Source organism: Lytechinus pictus, chromosome 17, assembly GCF_037042905.1.
Source record: "Lytechinus pictus isolate F3 Inbred chromosome 17, Lp3.0, whole genome shotgun sequence".
NCBI lineage: Eukaryota > Metazoa > Echinodermata > Echinoidea > Temnopleuroida > Toxopneustidae > Lytechinus > Lytechinus pictus.
Genome location: NC_087261.1, coordinates 21717668 through 21736885, shown reverse-complemented (window position 1 = coordinate 21736885; position 19218 = coordinate 21717668). Strand labels below are relative to the sequence as shown.

General features: G+C 36.0%; 1 protein-coding gene across 1 annotated transcript in view; it reads left to right on the top strand.

Moving 5' to 3' along the window:
• LOC135157317 (uncharacterized) overlaps nucleotides 1–4228 on the top strand; it is a 46188-nt gene extending 41960 nt beyond the window's left edge. The window contains exons 9-11 of the mRNA XM_064112481.1: nucleotides 670–752; nucleotides 2278–2395; nucleotides 2779–4228. Of these exons, the coding sequence (XP_063968551.1) occupies nucleotides 670–752; nucleotides 2278–2395; nucleotides 2779–4145 (1568 nt within the window). The 3' untranslated portion in view covers nucleotides 4146–4228. The remainder of the gene's footprint in view (nucleotides 1–669; nucleotides 753–2277; nucleotides 2396–2778) is intronic.
• Nucleotides 4229–19218: the final 14990 nt, after the last annotated feature.

Below are 19218 nucleotides of genomic sequence, written 5' to 3'. Positions count from 1 at the left end.
GCCATAATGGGGGTATCTGTTGAATTACCATCATAACTTTGAAAGTTTATGGATCTGACTCATGAAACTTGAACATATGAGTAATCAAGTATCACTGCACATCCTGTGCGAGTTTTAGGTCACATGTTCAAGGTCAAAGGTCATGTAAGGTCAATGAATTTTGGCCATGTTGGGGTTATTTGTTGAATTACCATCATATCTCTGTAAGTGTATTGGTCTAGTTCATAAAAGAGTAACCAAGTATCACTGAACATCTTGTGCAAGTTATAGTAGTTTTCAAAGTCAGCACTGCTGCTATATTGAATCGCGTGATGCAGGTGAGACCGCCAGAGGCATTCCACTTGTTCTGTTAGGGAACCCTAATGTTACCGTCCCTGAGGTTTGCGAAAGGTGGCTATTGACGCATCTCAGACGCTTCTTTTAATTTGACACACTCACAGTACTTGACTAACCATTGACGAATATAAGGTTCATAAACATGACCTTTTGCTTCCTTGACAGTACTTTGATTCATCAGTGAGTGGACATGACTCGCCATGTCGCACTACTCTAAGAGATCAAGAATTATGTGTTACAACTGACAGCTGGATTATACTCTCATTCTAACCCCCCCCCCCCAAAAAAAAAAGGAAAGAAATCACAATCTTAATGCCCTTTCCCCTATTTCAGTGAGCGGGATCAGCGATCATGATCTCCTGTTTTCATTGGATAGCAAAACCTTGAGGGCAAAGCTCGCCGAGTATGACGCAAAGGTAAGCGTGAATTGGATTTCCAAATGTTCATGTTGGTGCTGGTGCTTAGGTATGATGGGGTGACCATAATTTGTGCTCATTTTAAAAATTATCATGAAGTTAATTTTCAAAAATATCTCACAGTTCACACAAAATTAACCAAAATCAATTATACCAGACGGAAGGCAAGATCCCAAAGTCAAATTCGCTTGACAGAATTATAAAGTAGGTCAAGGGTTTCGCTAGTATCGCAATCTAAAAATTCCATGGCGATCGACTAGTGCACTCTCGGCTGTAAAAGTGTCATAAAAAGTGTAACCATAATTTGCGCATGATCGTTTTGCAAAGCGTTAGAAGCGACATCAAGTAGACAAATCTAAGATAATTATATCAGATGGAGGTTAAGATGCCACAAATTCGGTTGGTATCACATTTTACTTATTTGGAGACCTCTGCTTGCAAACTGGCGATTTCTTGATGCCTGTCGAGAAGATCGGATTTTCTTGGAGCGGACGCAAAAGGTAATAAAATTTGCCGATGTTTTGCCAATGTTTTCACAAATTGAGACCTTACCTTCAAGAAAATTATCATACTGAGTAATTTAGGGTCACTTTTTCTGTTGGTGATGTCAGTTTTCAGGATATTAATTAGATATAGAGATATTCGACCGTGCGCAAAATTAGGTAACGCGCAAATTAAGGTCATACCACCATACCTTGTCAAGTCTGTGTTGCACCTTTTACCAGGAATCCCGCTCTAAAGTCACTATGGCCCGAACTCTGAAGTCAGGTTTAACTTAGACCAAGTTCTAACTCTGTGCTAAATTATGGGAAGCCAAACATGCTAAAATCTGTTCACATGGTATGTTTGTTATGTTTTACAATGAAGACAAATAATTCAGTTATCATTCACAGACAATTCTGAACAATGCGGATGTCATATGAGTTAATACATGGAATGTGTACTGTTAGGGACTTGTGCCCCAATTGGCTCTCCATAGTTAAACCACAACTTTAAACCAGGGTATAATTTAAAACCCGAGTTCAGAAAAAATGTATCTTAATCAGCTCCAAATGTGTATACTTTAAGTTACACACAACTGGAACATGCTCTTGGTTGCTAAAGTCCGTTACATGGGATGATCATTCGGCAAAAGAAAGGGTCACCAGTCTTCAGTAAATTCATTTGTAACTTTAATGAAATGGCCCCAGGACTCCACCATTAACCTATTGGCTTTAACAGTTCTGATACTTTGATAGTTTATTGTACATCTTTGTATGAGGGACTGTCCGGGAGCAGTTGGTAACTTTGTGATGGTAGTCTTCCAGTCTCCATAACACTGTTTTCTTCATCCAAATATCATTTGCAATGTTCCATGATTGTCTTTCATTTTGCTTCATCTTTTTCAAAACAAAAGACATACACATGTTCATATCTGGCCATTTCTTATATACGGATTGGCAAAGTGTCCAACACACTCCCGAATAAGTGAGGTAAGATTGGTTATTCAGGCACGTTTTGTTCATTTTATTATTTCATTTTGTAGGTTACAGAGAGAAGACTTGCAATTCCTGGCTCCATGCTTGCAGCCCCTTTTACAGTTAATCGTGGGAATCAACTGGATAGCTGTTCTAGAAAAATAGAAAGAAAACCGACCGTGCAAGGTACAACTCCATTTGGTTATCCGTCCACTGTAATATAATGATAACAGAACCATGTATACCGTATAGCAGCTACTATAACTTAATCATATACTCTACCTAAAGTTAATACCAGGGTACTTGTACTTGGTATCATACCATTATCCTACTTGTAGCTGAGCCGCCATATAGGCGGTAAAGCTTTCAAGGAATTAATCCTATCGGGTACCCATTCACCTCACCTGGGTCGAGTGCAGACAATTTGAATTAATTTCTTGTCGAAGGAAATTAAAACCTGGATTTGGATTCAAACCAATGACACTGTAATTGTATTTGGAGAGTCAGAACCACTAGAAGATGGTGCTTACACATGTCCTTATAACCATATATTTACTTGTACATTTCAGAAATGCCTTTGTTACCGATATACAAAGATACAAAGATATGTCATGTAAGAAAAGAAGAAACGAGCTGTACAGAGAAAGCATCAAAACTTGAGGGAAAATGTAGCAGATTGGAGTTTTCTCGTAGCTGTGGCAAGAGTGAGCAAGACAATTCTAGTTGCAGTAGTAGTAGCCTTGAGAATGTAGAATGGATGTTTTCTAAAAGCAAACCGGACACTGTCCAAGGTGAGACCCTTGATGATGTTATTGACTTGATAAGCACATCCTCCAATCAGTCAGAGGAGACGTGCAGTGCAGTAGAGGAGAAGTTTGTGTCCAGCTCACAGGGTCTAATTGGAGAGTGTGTCGGAGGAAATATGGTATGCAGCAATGACAGCCTTGTGGATAAAGACCCGATGCCTCAGGGATGTGGTGATACAGCTCTGGACAAAGACAGTGCTGAAACACGCAAGGTCAATGATCAGGCCGATGGTGCAGATGAGCCATCAGGAAGATTTGACAACGAAAATGCAGAATGTAGGGATGAGAGTCTTGGGAAAATAGATTGGATGCAGTCCCAGGGAGAAGAAGGTGATAATCCTGACGCCAAAGATGCCGAAGACGATGCTACCCCTGATGATGATGGTGTTGATGATGATGGTGGTGGTGGTGGTGATGGTGATGATGATGATGATGATGATCATGAAGATGATCATCCTGATGCTCAAGATGCTGAAGACGAGAAAGCCAGGTATCGCTCTGATTGGCCGAAGAAGTTATCAAGGGTACCGAAGGAGAATTTTGTTTCCAGATTCTCTAACACCACTGGTAAAGTTGAGTACCCCCAGAAGTCGTTAAAGAGAGATAATGGCGGTCGCTCTGTCGATGCTACCCCTGATGGTGATGGTGATGATGTTCATGATGGTGATGATGATGATGTTCATGATGGTGATGATGATGATGATGTTGATGATGATGGTGGGGGTGGTGGTGATGATGATGATTATGATGATGGTGGTGGTGATGATGATGGTTATGATGGTGGTGGTGATGATGATGATGATGGTGATAGTGATGATGTTGATGATGGTGATGATGATGATGATGATGTTGATGATGGTAATGATGATGATGATGATGTTGATGATGGTGGTGGTGGGGTTGGTGATGATGGTGATGATGATGATGATGATGAATATTTTGATGCCCGCAGTGACTTCAGTAGCAGTAGCATCATCTGCCTTGAAGATCCATCAGTTGATATGCCTGGATCTGCATGTCAGGGTGAGCCTAATGTATTCAAACGAGAAGCAGAAGAGCAGGAGGAAGGGAGTTTGCCAAAGAAGAAAGCAAGGACTGGGGGCGATAGGTTTCTGTGGTTGGATTGGTAAAGATCAGATATTGAAGAAGGGTCCATTTTAGTTTCATAAAAGTATACAGTTGTGCTCAAAAGTTATTGAACCCCATCACAAAATCCACTCCTTCATGTTAAATGTAGACAACAACGCTATAGTGCCCAACAAGCCCAGAGAAACTAACTTTATTGAATGTTATATTTTATCACCTGACTTCACAATTTATCTAAAACATGGCAGAAAAGAAGAACACTTTAAAAATGTTCATTTTCTGGTAGGATTCACTAACTTTTGAGCACCGTGTTTCGTGATGAAAACATGTAGCCTGCAGACAGTCCTCTGGTCAGCTGATTTAGTAACAGGAAGTGGACAGACTGCCATGTTTGGAGATTCTAGATTCAAATAGATGCTCCACTTACACTTCAAATCCAATGCAGGAAAATATACTTTTTTGGTACAAGATCAGTAAGCATACTCATACTTCATAATAGAGAACATTTTCTTAAAATCTAGGCAGCATTTTTTGACAGAGTAAGGGGCCTTTCAACAATTTTCCAGTCAGTTGATTGTAATATTTAAGAGTAAAAACGTAAAGGTTTTAAAAAATATTATATATTTTTAGATCATTGTTGATCCAAAGAAGAAGTAAAGTACTAGTTGTTAACAGAAAACATATATCCTAAAAAAATTGTGCTAGCAAAGTTTTACAAAGGTTGTCTTTAGAAAGTTTGCTGATTAGTCTTTAATTTAGAATAAGAAGCTAAAATATGATGAGGCCTGGGGCTGAATTTGGTGGCAAAAGTTGGGATGGGAGTAATGTTTTCTACTATGCAACTACTTCAATCAATGCTTCATCTTGCGAATGGTATATATACAGATATTTTTTATGGCAAAATTTTGGATCTCAAGAAAGTTTTTTTGTAGATGTTGAAGATGGTGTTTCACAAAGCAGTTCGTACCATTAACCCTAAAAGGACTGGGCTATTTGAGATGGACGGGAGGGGGGATGATGATGTCCCCCCCCCCTTCTGATTTCGGCCGGCGATCGCGCCAAAATTTGGCACGTACATTCTTTACCACATAAACTACAAGACAGTGTAAAAAAATTCTGAAAATAACTTTTTTTTATTCATTATGAATGAGTATGCAAATTTATTTGTGTAAAACATTATTTGCTTATTTGACACCCAATTTCACTTAAAAAAATATTATTTTTTTTCCAGATGTCATCTTTGTAATCTAATTTAAAGGTTTCCACAAAATGTAATAAAACTTGTGAAAGCCAATTATTGTCCTTGTGTATAAATTTCCTATTTTTAGAATTCCTATGTATTTCTCTGTTTTTCATCTTTTGTTTTTCAGTGTTTTTTTTTCAATGGAAATTATTACAGACCATGTAACAACTGAATCTGTTTTGCGTTTCAGAAATATCGCATGAAGCGTTGAGGGGGCATGATGCCCCCACCCCGTCCTTTTAGGGTTAAGTTATCCACAGTTTGATGCATGACTGATGACCTTTTTTAGTCAGTATTTTAACATTGTTCACTCTTTTGCAACAAATATTGAATTAGTGTACTGTAACCAGACCTGCCAAACAGTACGTTTTGGGCGTATTTAGTACGTTTTTGCTACCGAAATACGGCAGCACGTTTATTCTTTAAAAAAATACGTTTTTGTGTTCTTGATGATGATAAGGTCAAAGGTCATCTAGGCGTCAAAAAATCATGTTGCATTTTTTTTATTGATCGGGAATTCAGGCGTGTACATGTAGCTTGGGAAATCCATCAAAATTATGTGTCCAACACCAGCACAAATACTCCATTTTATATCAACCAATGTAGAAACGTACATCTTTTAGATGTGATTGGTTGTAAACCGATATGCATGTTTGAATAGACAAAGCCAGTTGCTTATGTCTTCAACTAGAACAGTTCACTGCCTTGGTTTAGCACCTAGTATGTGTATTTGTTACATTATTGTTATCAATCTTTTCTTCATTTTCCTTTTGTCTTGATATTGATAAAAAGTGACAGCTATGTGATTAGTTTTTTTCTGTAGATGTTTAATAGCTTTTATTTTTAATCAGTCGTATTGTTGTTTGTGACATACCATATATATTGTGTATTTAGAAATAGATCTTAAATAATAGTATGTACATTTTAAACAGAGAGATCTATTCTGTCTTTTTTTTTTACTTTGCATTACATATTTTCAACCATGACTTGTCACTCGTGAATTTTTTTTTACTTCTGGAAGTTCTAGCTGTGTACATTAATTTCAGTCAAACTTGCCATGTGGTATAAGCAATGTAGTTGTATTAGCTTTTGTTGTTTGTTTTTCTTTGTTTCTCATTCTGCTTGCCTAGCCAGAGAGCCATGGAGAAAACAGGTAATTTCTTTTTTAATAGATGCAGCTGATTTTGCTTATTGCAATCACAATCTTCTCGTTCTTCTCTTTCTCTTCATACCTCACCTACTCCTCCGTCCTCTTTTACCTCCCTTGTCTCCTCCTCCTTCTCTTCCTCCTCCTCGTACTTCTTTTCCTCCTACTCCTTAATTTCATTTCCATTTTTTGTTCTCCTTTCCTTTCCTTCCTCATCCTCCTCCTCCCCTTCCTCTCCTCCTCTTTTTCCTCTTTCTCCTCCCTCTTTCTCCTTCTCCTGAGTCCTCCTCCTCTTCTCCTCCTTCCTTCTCCTCTTTTATCGTCAGTGCCTATTTTGTTTCGTCTTCTTGCTTTTCTAGGTCTTCCTCTTCTCTCTGTTCTTGAAATAAATTGTTGGGAGGTACTCTTATGCAAACTTAAATCAAAATTAATGTCTAGAAAATAATTGGTTCATAGATATTTTTTCATGCTTCTTTTCAATTTTATGAGATAGTTACTCTTTGTAGTTTTCATGCATCAAGAAAAGATTGTCGAAACGTTTTAGAAGTTTGGCTTACCGAGGAAACGGTAATATGTTTTATCTTAGTAGATTAGATTATTAATGGATATTTAGCCAATGATGTTAAAAATGATTACATTTGTTGATCAGCTCTCAATTCAAAATAATTGTATTAAGTGAATATTCTTCTCAATAGTACATGTACATGCATGTACAAGGATCTCAAGTTTCTTTTGCTTGCCACTAAATCCAATGGATTGCTATCAACTCGTGTCAACATCTCACTTCAACATGTACAGAAAGGCTGCTTTCAATATTATTCATGTATGTATAATGCGATAAATAGTCAAGATACATAACAGTACTTATGTCATATGTCAGGATAAGGAACAGTACTTTTGTGATATGCAATCAAAACATTGCTATTTTTTTTTATTTAAAAATGGTCTTTCATATTTGTCATATGAAGTATGCAAGAGGCACAGATAGTTGCCAAAGGTTCTGGGGCTGTGTTTTATAAAGCTGTATATAAACTTATGTATGAATTTATGACTGAGACTTTTTATATTAAAAGTGTGACTATTGTTATTTTTACTTAAAAAAAAAACTTGTAACAAAATGTATTTGGGCGATTCCATAAAATAATAAACTTGTTTATATGTTCGATCTCTGCTTTTTCCTATTTCAAGAACCCAAGAGTGATCAACTGCATGAACTATACCATTCCCTATGAACTAGCAAACAGAGACAAATCAATGCTATAAGGTGTCCGACTAAAAACTAAACATTCTTTTTATATTGAATTTCCAATTAGGAATAAGATTGTGCTCAATTAAAATCTTAACCCTGTCTTGGTGGTGCTATTTTGTTAGATCAAACAGGGGAGGGGGGGGTGCTGGAAAGCACTTCTTTGAAAGTTTGGCTTCTCATGAATTTGCCTGTCAAACCAAACTTTAGAATACAGGCCATAGTATTTGATTTTATTTTATTTCAGCATTTTTCCAACAGAAATTATTAACAAACATAGTGTACAACCAAAAAAAATAGTGATACATTTCTTTTTACAAAAATGAATACAAATAGTAATTCATTGGCATAAAATGTATATAGATAGTATTAGTTTGCAATATTATAAGTTGTACTTTGTTGAGTAGACAAAAAAAAATGCTGGAGACCGCTACCATAAGCAGTGCTTGACTAGGGTAGCGGCCTCAAACGTAATAGCGAAATAAACAAAACAAAAAGAAAACGAAGTCAATTACAAATCGGTCATTGACTTACATAAATTATAAACAGATATTATTAATACGATATTTTCATGCAAGGACCTTGTATGCTTGATATTACGTGCACAGTTGACGTGTGTGCATGTGTTTGTGCATGTGCAAACGTGTGCGTGTGTGCAAATGTATATTTAAAATTGTGTGTGTATTGTATAAGTGTGTGTGTGTGTGTCGATATATGAGGGCGTGGGGGTAGTATTAATTAGGAATTATTGAATGGTTCCAGGATTACAGCTTGAAATGATAGAAAAGTTTGATACTATGACTATACTTTTTCAATACATGAATTGTTCTTATGTAACAGTTTATGAGATCAGATAGAAATTAAAAATTGAAGAAAATTGAAAATTGACCAAGACCCGAAGAACTCTTTTTATATATATTTATGTATTAATCAGAATTGTATTTGCGTATCATAGATTTTTTAAAGGATGATTTGAATGAGTTAAGAGAGGGACACTGTTTTAAGTATTGTGGTAAGGAATTCCAGGTATCTGGTCAATGATGGCAAACTGATTTTTGAGCAAGAATAAGTTTGGGGTTGTGCAAATGATAATCGGAAGAATGGCGGGTTGGATATGCATGTATATTTGAATTTAAATTGAATAGATTTTGGAATAATGATAGAAGATTATTGTAAGTGTATCTAAATATAAATATACCTGTTTGTAGAGTGTGAATATCCTGTATTTTAAGTGCATTTAAACGCTGAAATAGAGGTTCTGTGTGGGAAAAATAATGTGAATGAGTAACGTTACGAATTGCTCGTTATATATACACAACAAAAAAGTAAGTCCCCCCTAAATCAAATTGCTGTAACTTTTGAACGGAATTATTTTGAGATATGATATTTCGTAGGTGATTTTCTACACTCATTAAGCAACCTTTGGGGAAAAATGAGATTGATCGGTTGAGTCATGCATGAGTAATTAAAGATTGAATTAAAAATGACCATTTTTGAAAGTCACAAGAGTCGTTTTTGAGATTGTGCAAATACAAAGCTGGGCAAAAGTTGTTTTTAGGTGAAATTTATGGTGTTAATGCTGTTTTACTATCCACCATTTAGCCACTCCACACAATTTTGATATCGTATGTTCATGGTTGAGTGAGCACAATAATGCAGGGGCCGCGGGGGCTCAGCCCCCCCACTTTTTTCCAAAAGCATGTACAAAAATGTAAAAATGACCATACGATTGTGATTTTTTGCATGGTCAGCCCCCCCCCCCCCCACTTTGAAAACCGTTCCGCGGCCCCTGTATAGTGACGTATCATCAAAGGGGTTTATGGTAATATACTCTACAACTTGTTAGATCATGTTAAAATTTGAAAATGTTGGTGGCTCCCCCGATTATAGGCCCCTCCCCCATTTTAAAATTCTGGATCCACCACTGATTTGTCCATATATTAAACTGATCATGATAATTTGTAAGAAAAAATACATTTATGCAGTATAAAGAGTATTCATTCCTAGGTTTTCGAATGTGCTCGCTCAACCATGAAAATTTTAAAACTTCGGAAAGTGTGTGGTGATAAAAATGATGGATGATAAAAACAACAGCATTTAAAGTCACATTTGAAACCGAATTTGCCCCCAATATTCACTTTATTACCATTTAAAATGGGTCTGTGACATTGAAAATACCCAATTTCCCACTTTGATGAGTGCTCACTCATCCATAAATAAACAAATCAATTTTATTTTTGCACAGAATTCTGCCCATAGGTTGATAAACATAATTGCCAAATGACATTGCTAAAGACAGCCTTGAAAAAAAGTTCCACCACATTGAATAGGGGGTTACTTATTCTTAAACATATGCACCCATAATGTACACAAGTCTATGAGAGAGGAAGTCAACATTTTAACAAATATGAAATGAGGGTTTGTTACTTCTGCCAACAGTTATTTCATGAAACTTCGCACATGGCTTCAGTGTAACACTATCCAAAATGTGCGCACACCAAAATAACCATTTGATACGGCACAGAGTGGGGCCAGGGCCTTGAACTTTCTTCTCATTTGCATAATTTTCGAATATTGTGTGCTCACTGATGCATTAAACATCGGGATTTTCATAAAAATCAAATCAAATGAACCATGCAAGGAGGTTTGTGATAGATATCCATAGTTACAAATTGCATTTTTTCCAATAACGTAAAAAAAGAGCTTATCACATTCCACATGTTCATTCAAGCGTGAATGTTTAATTAAACGCCTTTGAATCATTGAAGCATGTTAATTGGTCATGAACATAACGAAAAAATTGAGAAAAGATCATCTTCAGTTACCAAAATGAAACAATACTTGCCTATGATATTTGAAAATCGTATCTTTTGTTTTCAATAAATGTTCATTGAACCGTGAAACAATGAATATTGTTGAAGATACTCTTCCCAAAAATAACTGTCATCATATTCTATCATTTTATTGATAGAAATGTGTAAAAAATCCAATTATAGCAAATTTGGACTTGTGTTCATTCAACCGTGGAATTTAGCCAGAAAAGTTGTATCGTCTTTTAGAAAGTACCTTTTACAAGCCTTCTGACTATTTTTCATGATGAAAATGTGGAATTAGTTCCAATAAAAATGGAATCAAAGTCATGATATTTGGCTTGTGACTTTTGAAAAGTGACATTTTTGCCTTCTGACGGTGCTCACTGAAGCATGACGTAAAATACGTCCATAACATTTACTCAGAGGGTAGCCTATAAAATTACCTACACGCTCATGTAAAAATATATTAAAAACTCGCATTGGTTCGGAAATTATTGATGTTTGTTTATTAAAGGGGGGACTTACTTTTTTTGTTGTGTATAGAACAAATAATGATTTTTCAGAAAGAAAGTCTTTTAATTTGTAAATTATTCCTATGTTTCTTGATATAGATGTATATACATTGTGTATGTGTTCATTCCACGTTAGATTGGAGTCAATTGTTACTCCCAAGAATTTGGTAGAGTGCTTTTCAGTAAGAGGTAAACCGCCAATTAATAAATTGGGAGCTGGTAAGTGTGGATTAGCTTCTCGAAAGTGTATAAAATTGGTTTTGCTTATGTTAAGTGAAAGTTTGTTTGTTTTAAACCATTGGGATATTTTAGAGAGTTCTGAATTAAGAATATGAGATAGAGTATCTAAATTAGCATGGGAAGAGAAAATACTGGTATCGTCGGCAAATATTATGAAATTTAGAATTGGGGATGAATTTATGATATCATTAATATAGATAATAACAAGTAGGGGTCCAAGAATTGATCCCTGTGGTACGCCGCACTTGATATTTTGTTTTCGTCAGTTTTGAGATCGGAAATGTACGTATTGTTGTCGATTATATAAATAATCTTCAAACCAGGATAATACGTGTCCCCTTATTCCATATGATTTTAATTTATGAATTAATATTTTGTGGTCGATTGTATCGAAAGCTTTTGAAAGATCCATGTAAATTCCAATCAAATGTTCCTTTCTGGTGAAAGCTTCAATAATTTTGTCGTACATATATAATAAGGAATAATCTGTTGAGTGTCCTTCTCTAAAACCAAACTGATTAGGAATAAAAATATCATTGTTTTTCAGAAAAGTAAAGAGTCGTTTATAAAAATTTTTTTTAATAATTTTAGATATTGATGGTAGTAAAGATATGGGCCTGTAATTGCTGATTAAGGAGGAATCTTCTTTTTTATAAATTGGTATTACTTTTGCGAGTTTCAGGGAATCCGGGCATTTGCCTGTCGAAAGAGAGAGATTAAATATATTGGATAGTGGATGAGCAATGTAATGAATAATTTGTTTAAGCAAATAAACGCTAATTCCGTCATGCCCACAAGACTTGCTAGATTTCAGTTGTTGAACAATACTAATTATTTCAAGTTCATTACTTGGTCTTAAAAAGAGTGAGTTTTCACATGCTGGAGATAGGAATTTAGTGAAATGTGAATCATTAACATGAATGTTTGAGGCCAGATTGGGACCTACATTTGAAATTGTTTCTGGGTTAGTAATTTCTTGACCATTAACATTAAAACTATTTGCAATATCATGTTTTGTCTTACCTAAGAGGTCGTTGACAGTTTTCCATAAAAAGTAACATTATTTCCGTTTTCCTCTATATTTTTTTAATAGTACAGTTTTCGAGTTAGACGAATAATGGATGTCAATTTATTTCTACATTGAGTTTTTACATTGAGTTTTTAGAGCTTGCTTATAGAGTTTATTCCGTGTTGATATTGATCGTTTAATGCCCTTTGTGATCCATGGCTGTTTATTCTTTTTAAGGGCCTTATCTTTTACAAGAGGTATGTTTGTGTTATAATAATGTAAGAGTTTTTGTCTCACCTGCATAGCAGAGTGAGACTATAGGCGCCGCTTTTCCGACGGCGACGGCGGCGGCGGCGGCGACGGCGGCGTCAACACCAAATCTTAACCTGAGGTTAAGTTTTTGAAATGACAGCATAACTTAAAAAGTATATGGACCTAGTTCATGAAACTTGGCCATAAGGTTAATCAAGTATTACTGAACATCCTGCCTGAGTTTCATGTCACATGACCAAGGTCAAAGGTCATTTAGGGTCAATGAACTTAGACCATGTTGGGGGAATCAACATCAAAATCTTAACCTAAGGTTAAGTTTTTGAAATGTCATCATAACTTAGAAAATATATGGACCTAGTTCATGAAACTTATACATAAGGTTAATCAAGTATCACTGAACATCCTGCTTGAGTTTCACATCACATGACCAAGGTCAAAGGTCATTTAGGGTCAATGAACTTTGGCCGAATTGGGGGTATCTGTTGAATTACCATCATAACTTTGAAAGTTTATGGATCTGATTCATGAAACTTGGACATAATAGTAATCAAGTATTACTGAACATCCTGTGCAAGTTTCAGGTCACATGATCAAGGTCAAAGGTCATTTAGGGTCAATGAACTTTGGCCAAATTGGGGTATTTGTTGAATTACAGCCATAAATTTGAAAGTGTGTTGGTCTAGTTCATAAAACTTGGACATAATAGTAATCAAGTATCACTGAACATCCTGTGCGAGTTTCAGGTCACATGATCAAGGTCAAAGGTCATGTAAGGTCAAAGAACTTTGGTCACGTTGGGGGTATTTGTTGAATTGCCATCATATCTCTATAAGTGTATTGGTCTAGTTCATAAAACGTGGAAATAAGAGTAACCAAGTATCACTGAACGTCTTGTGCGAGTTATAGTAGTTTTCAAAATCAGCACTGCTGCTCTATTGAATCGCGTGATGCAGGTGAGACGGCCAGAGGCATTCCACTTGTTGAATGAATATTTCATAAGCAACATCAGCGTTAGTTTCGTTCAAAACTTCTTTCCAATCTTCTTCAGCTAAATCAGTTTTTAGTGCATCGATGTTGCGTTGGGTTTCTTTTCTGTGCATTTCTTTTTAGTTTTTATTTGTATGTTGTTGAATTTTAGCTTGATTAGAAATAACAAATATAGGTAAATGGTCCGAAATGTCAGAATAAATTATGCCATTTATGAAGTTTTTGTTAGTTACATTGGAAATGATATTGTCAATGAGGGTTTTAGACGTACTTGATATTTGTGTCGGATTACTAATGTGCGGGTGGAAAGAGTATGAAAGCAATGAGCTAGTAAATTTTAGAGTGTAATTATTGTCAGTATTAATAAGATTAATGTTATAATCTCCCATTATGTAAATGTCTTTATTTTCCCGAGAAATAAAAATTAAGACATCGATCGAGCTTATCTAAAAACAAATCAATGTTACCATTTGGGGGTCTGTGCACATTACCTACGATTATGTTTTTATTTTTACTGTTTAAAATTTCAATGAAAATATTCTCCGTGCCTTGGATATGTATATCTGTCCTTACTTTAAAATTTATATCATTGCGCGTGTACAAGGCAACGCCACCCCCTTTACCATGCTCACGGTCAGAATGAATCATTTAATAATTATCAATGTTAAATAAAGGTGGTGAGTTTTTGTGCAGCCAAGTTTCTGATATACCGATAATAGAGAAGGGGTAATTGTTAATATCGGAAAGAAGTAATTCAATAGAATCAAATGATTTATTTAAACTTCTAGCGTTTATGTGCAGAAGACCTAAAGAATGACTAGACAAAATATGATTTTGAACACTAGCAATGCTGTTAAAGGATGTGTTGGTTTCAGTTGTAATAAAAGAATCATTCGGTGAAACGTTGAATTTATTATTAAAATCTTCTGTTGTGAAATATTTACTTTCTGAGTCTATCAAGTCTTGGTCATGCATGCTTTCGTCACGGGGTATCATTTAAACTTTTTGAATGAAACCGTAATTGTGGATGAAGAACTGTGTTGTAAATTGAGGGTAAGGGTGTGTGTGTACACACGCACACACACGTGTATATGTATATGTTGTGGTTGGTAGAGTGTGACGGGTTGTGCGAGTGCGGGAGTTAATGTGTGTGCGCACGGGTAATAATAGGGGAACATACTTGCATGAAGTGACAATGCATGACATGAAAAACAAGCGGCTTGGGCACGATAGAATACCATGTCCAACTGAGATGCTCCTTAAGTGGATTTTTGTAAATTGCGATAGGAAAAAAAAAAAAAAACTCTACTTAGCTGAGAAATACAAATTGTTAAGGACGGTTGTAAGCACCGAGTGAATTAATTCAAATAAGTATGATAAAATTTATGTTTACGATGGTCTATCCTCTCCACCAATGTTTACCGTGTTTTGTTGTTAATCCGGAATATGAATAAGGTGAGTCAATTTCTTAGTATGATCAATAATAACCTTTTGACGAAAAGAAGAAAAAAAAGTTACCGGGCATTTTAATTTTTGTTTAGGTTTGGTTTCAGAATCTATACATATTAAGCGAATAACATGGTCAAAGAGCATTTGGTGGAGAGGTTAGAATTGATAAAACTCGGGAATTGTTTCCTTTGGCTAGTATTCGTTTGGACTCATGTAACAATACGAGAACACACTCGAAACGCTTAAGAACATGAAACATTTGATGTGGTTATGCCTCTTAAAACGAATGATGATCGTTAGTATACTGTAAATACAAAGAACAGTCTTGGTAGGGCTTGTATTATAATACATCTCCACATGGATGGAATACCGGAGCCTGTACAATGCACTGAACTCTAAATTACTAAATTAAGTGTCTCCACTCTGATAAGCAGAAATAATGGAAAGCGTTGCACACCCGACAAGCGACTGTTTACAACTCGCTTTATCTGCTAATATCTATTAAATGAGATTATATAACACGTGGAGTATAAGGGGGTAGGCCTACTGAGTAGAACTGAGAAGACATTAGTAATATTTTGTTTACATTTCCTGTACAGTTGGGTAAGCAAATGATTGAATAAGCATCACAGGATGTCCGTCTTATTGTACGGATAGAAGGCAAAAACAGAATTGCCTATCAGACAATGTAAATCATTGAAACGCTATAAAGCATAGTATTGTTGTACAACAATTTGGAGTGGAATTCATGTTCATTTAGTTGGTTACCTGATTAAATTGGTCCAGTATAGAAAACAGAATTGCATATCACAAAAAAATGTAAGACATTGACACGCTATATAAAGCACAGTATTGTTGTACAATAATTTGGAGTGGAATTCACGGTTGGTTGCATGATTAATGTTAGATTTAAGTTACGCACTAGTACGTCTGTCCGTATATCTTATCGTTAGTCATGCTGGGAAGAAGGGAGAAAATGTCACGTTTTAGCGTATACTTTCCAGTGCATAATCACATACAATACTGGGCGTTTCAATCACATGTGAATTTATTTATTTATTTATTTCTGATATTTTGACAGGGTAGCCCATTCACCAATAAGTAGTGGTCTTCCATGGGGCCCTGAATAACAATAAACATATTTACAAAATGCATAACGTATGTACAGAATGTTACGGCATTAAAATTCACATTAGGATTTGAATGTAAAACGAAACATTAACAAACTTAGCAGCAAACAAAACGCAGACGGACACTCGTTTGACGTATAATCAAATATCAATAAATCAAATTAACTAAGAACGACATCTTGAAAATACTGATGATGTACACCAAATCATCAAGGTCATGCTAACACAAAATACGCACAACAGTGGATGTTCCGCAAGTTATTTATAAATTACAAGTTCTTTTAAACATTCTCTTAAATGAAATGACAGAAGGAGCTGTTCTAATTGAATTATCAAGCTTATTCCATTCAAATATTGAAGAAACAATTGGACTACACTTATAACAATCAGTGCGAAACTTGGGCACGCGTAAATATCCACTGTCTCTCTGTCTGGTATGATGTTCATGTACATCATTTAGATTGGTTAAGTTTACCTGAAGGTAAGAAGGTGCTAAATTATGAACACATTTATATATCATCAAAACGCGACTGAGTTCAAATCGTTTGTCTAGTGTCATCCATTTAAGACCTTGCGAACAAATCAGCCGACGGTGTGTCGTATGTCTTGTTCAATATTATTCTAGCAGCCCTCTTCTGAATTTTTTGCAGCTTAATTGTATGGCATTGAAATCTATTCGACCATACAGCAGAACAGTAATCAAATCTTGGCAACACTAAACTGTTATAAAGCAACTTTAAGGACTGCGCAGGCAAAGAACTTTTCGCTCTCTTTATTATGCCAATACATTTCTGAGTAAGCCCTTACAAAAAAATCCAATGGTAAATCAATGGTACATGAATGGTAGCTTCAATGGTATATGGTATTTCAATGGTATTTGAATGGTGGCATCTGAATGGTGAATGGTGTTTCAATGGTGGAGTCTGAATGGTGTATGGTGATTAAATGGTGGAGTCTGAATGGTGAATGGTAGAGTCTGAATGGTGAATGGTGGTGTCTGAATGGTGAATGGTGGACTCTGAATGATGAATGGTGGAGTCTGAATGGTAAATGGTGCTTTAATGGTGGAGTCTGAATGGTGAAAGGGGTTTTAATCGAATGGTCTGAATGGTGAATGGTGTTTTTATGGTTGGGTCTGAATGGTGAATGGTGTTTTAATGGTAGAGTGTGTATGGTGAATGGTGTTTAATGGTAGTCTGTATGGTGAATGGTATTTAAATGGTGATGTCAATGGTAGCCAGTGTTCAAATTGTAGAAGTCTGTGTGGTGAATGGTGTTTAATGGTAGTCTGTAAGGTGAATGGTGTTTTAATTGTGATGAAAATGGTAGCCAGTGTTCAATGGTAGACAGCTTTGTGATGAATGGTGTATGGTATTCTGTATGGTGAGTGGTATTTAAATTGTGATGCCAATGGTAGCCAGTGTTCAAATGGTAGAAGTCTGTGTGGTGAACGGTGTTTAATGGTAGTCTGTATGGTGAATGGTATTTTAATTGTGGTGGCAATGGCAACCAGCGCTTAAGTCTGTATGTGAATGGTGTTTAATGGTAGTGTGTATGGTGAATGGTATTTCAATTGTGATGTCAATGGTAGCCAGTGTTCCACTGGTGGAAGTATGTTGTGGTGAATGGTGTTTAATGGTAGTCTGTATGGTGAATGGTATTTTAATTGTGGTGGCAATGGCAACCAGCGCTTAAGTCTGTATGTGAATGGTGTTTAATGGTAGTGTGTATGGTGAATGGTATTTCAATTGTGATGTCAATGGTAGCCAGTGTTCCACTGGTGGAAGTATGTTGTGGTGAATGGTGTTTAATGGTAGTCTGTATGGTGAATGGTATTTTAATTGTGGTGGCAATGGCAACCAGCGCTTAAGTCTGTATGTGAATGGTGTTTAATGGTAGTGTGTATGGTGAATGGTATTTCAATTGTGATGTCAATGGTAGCCAGTGTTCCACTGGTGGAAGTATGTGCGGTGAATGGTGTTCAATGGTAGTGTGTATGGTGAATGGTATTTCAATTGTGATGTCAATGGAAGCCAGTGTTCCACTGGTGGAAGTATGTGTGATGAATGGTGTTTAATGGTAGTCTGTATGGTGAATGGTATTTCAATTGTGATGTCAATGGTAGCCAGTGTTCAAATGGTAGAAGTCTGTGTGGTGAATGGTGTTTAATGGTAGTCTGTATGGTGAATGGTATTTTAATAATGATGTTAATGGTAACCAGTGTTCAAATGGTAGAAGTCTGTGTGGTGAATGGTGTTTAATGGTAGTGTGTATGGTGAATGGTATTTTAATTGTGATGTCAATGGTAACCAGTTTTAAAATGGTAGAAGTCTGTGTGATGAAGATGTTTCATGGTAGTCTGTATGGTAAATGGTATTTTAATTGTGGTGGCAATGGCAACCAGCGCTTAAGTCTGTATGTGAATGGTGTTTAATGGTAGTGTGTATGGTGAATGGTATTTCAATTGTGATGTCAATGGTAGCCAGTGTTCCACTGGTGGAAGTATGTGCGGTGAATGGTGTTCAATGGTAGTGTGTATGGTGAATGGTATTTCAATTGTGATGTCAATGGAAGCCAGTGTTCCACTGGTGGAAGTATGTGTGATGAATGGTGTTTAATGGTAGTCTGTATGGTGAATGGTATTTCAATTGTGATGTCAATGGTAGCCAGTGTTCAAATGGTAGAAGTCTGTGTGGTGAATGGTGTTTAATGGTAGTCTGTATGGTGAATGGTATTTTAATAATGATGTTAATGGTAACCAGTGTTCAAATGGTAGAAGTCTGTGTGGTGAATGGTGTTTAATGGTAGTGTGTATGGTGAATGGTATTTTAATTGTGATGTCAATGGTAACCAGTTTTAAAATGGTAGAAGTCTGTGTGATGAAGATGTTTCATGGTAGTCTGTATGGTAAATGGTATTTTAATTGTGGTGGCAATGTCAACCAGCGTTTAAGTCTGTATGTGAATGGTGTTTAATGGTAGTGTGTATGGTGAATGGTATTTCAATTGTGATGTCAATGGTAGCCAGTGTTCAAATGGTAGAAGTCTGTGTGGTGCATGGTGTTTAAT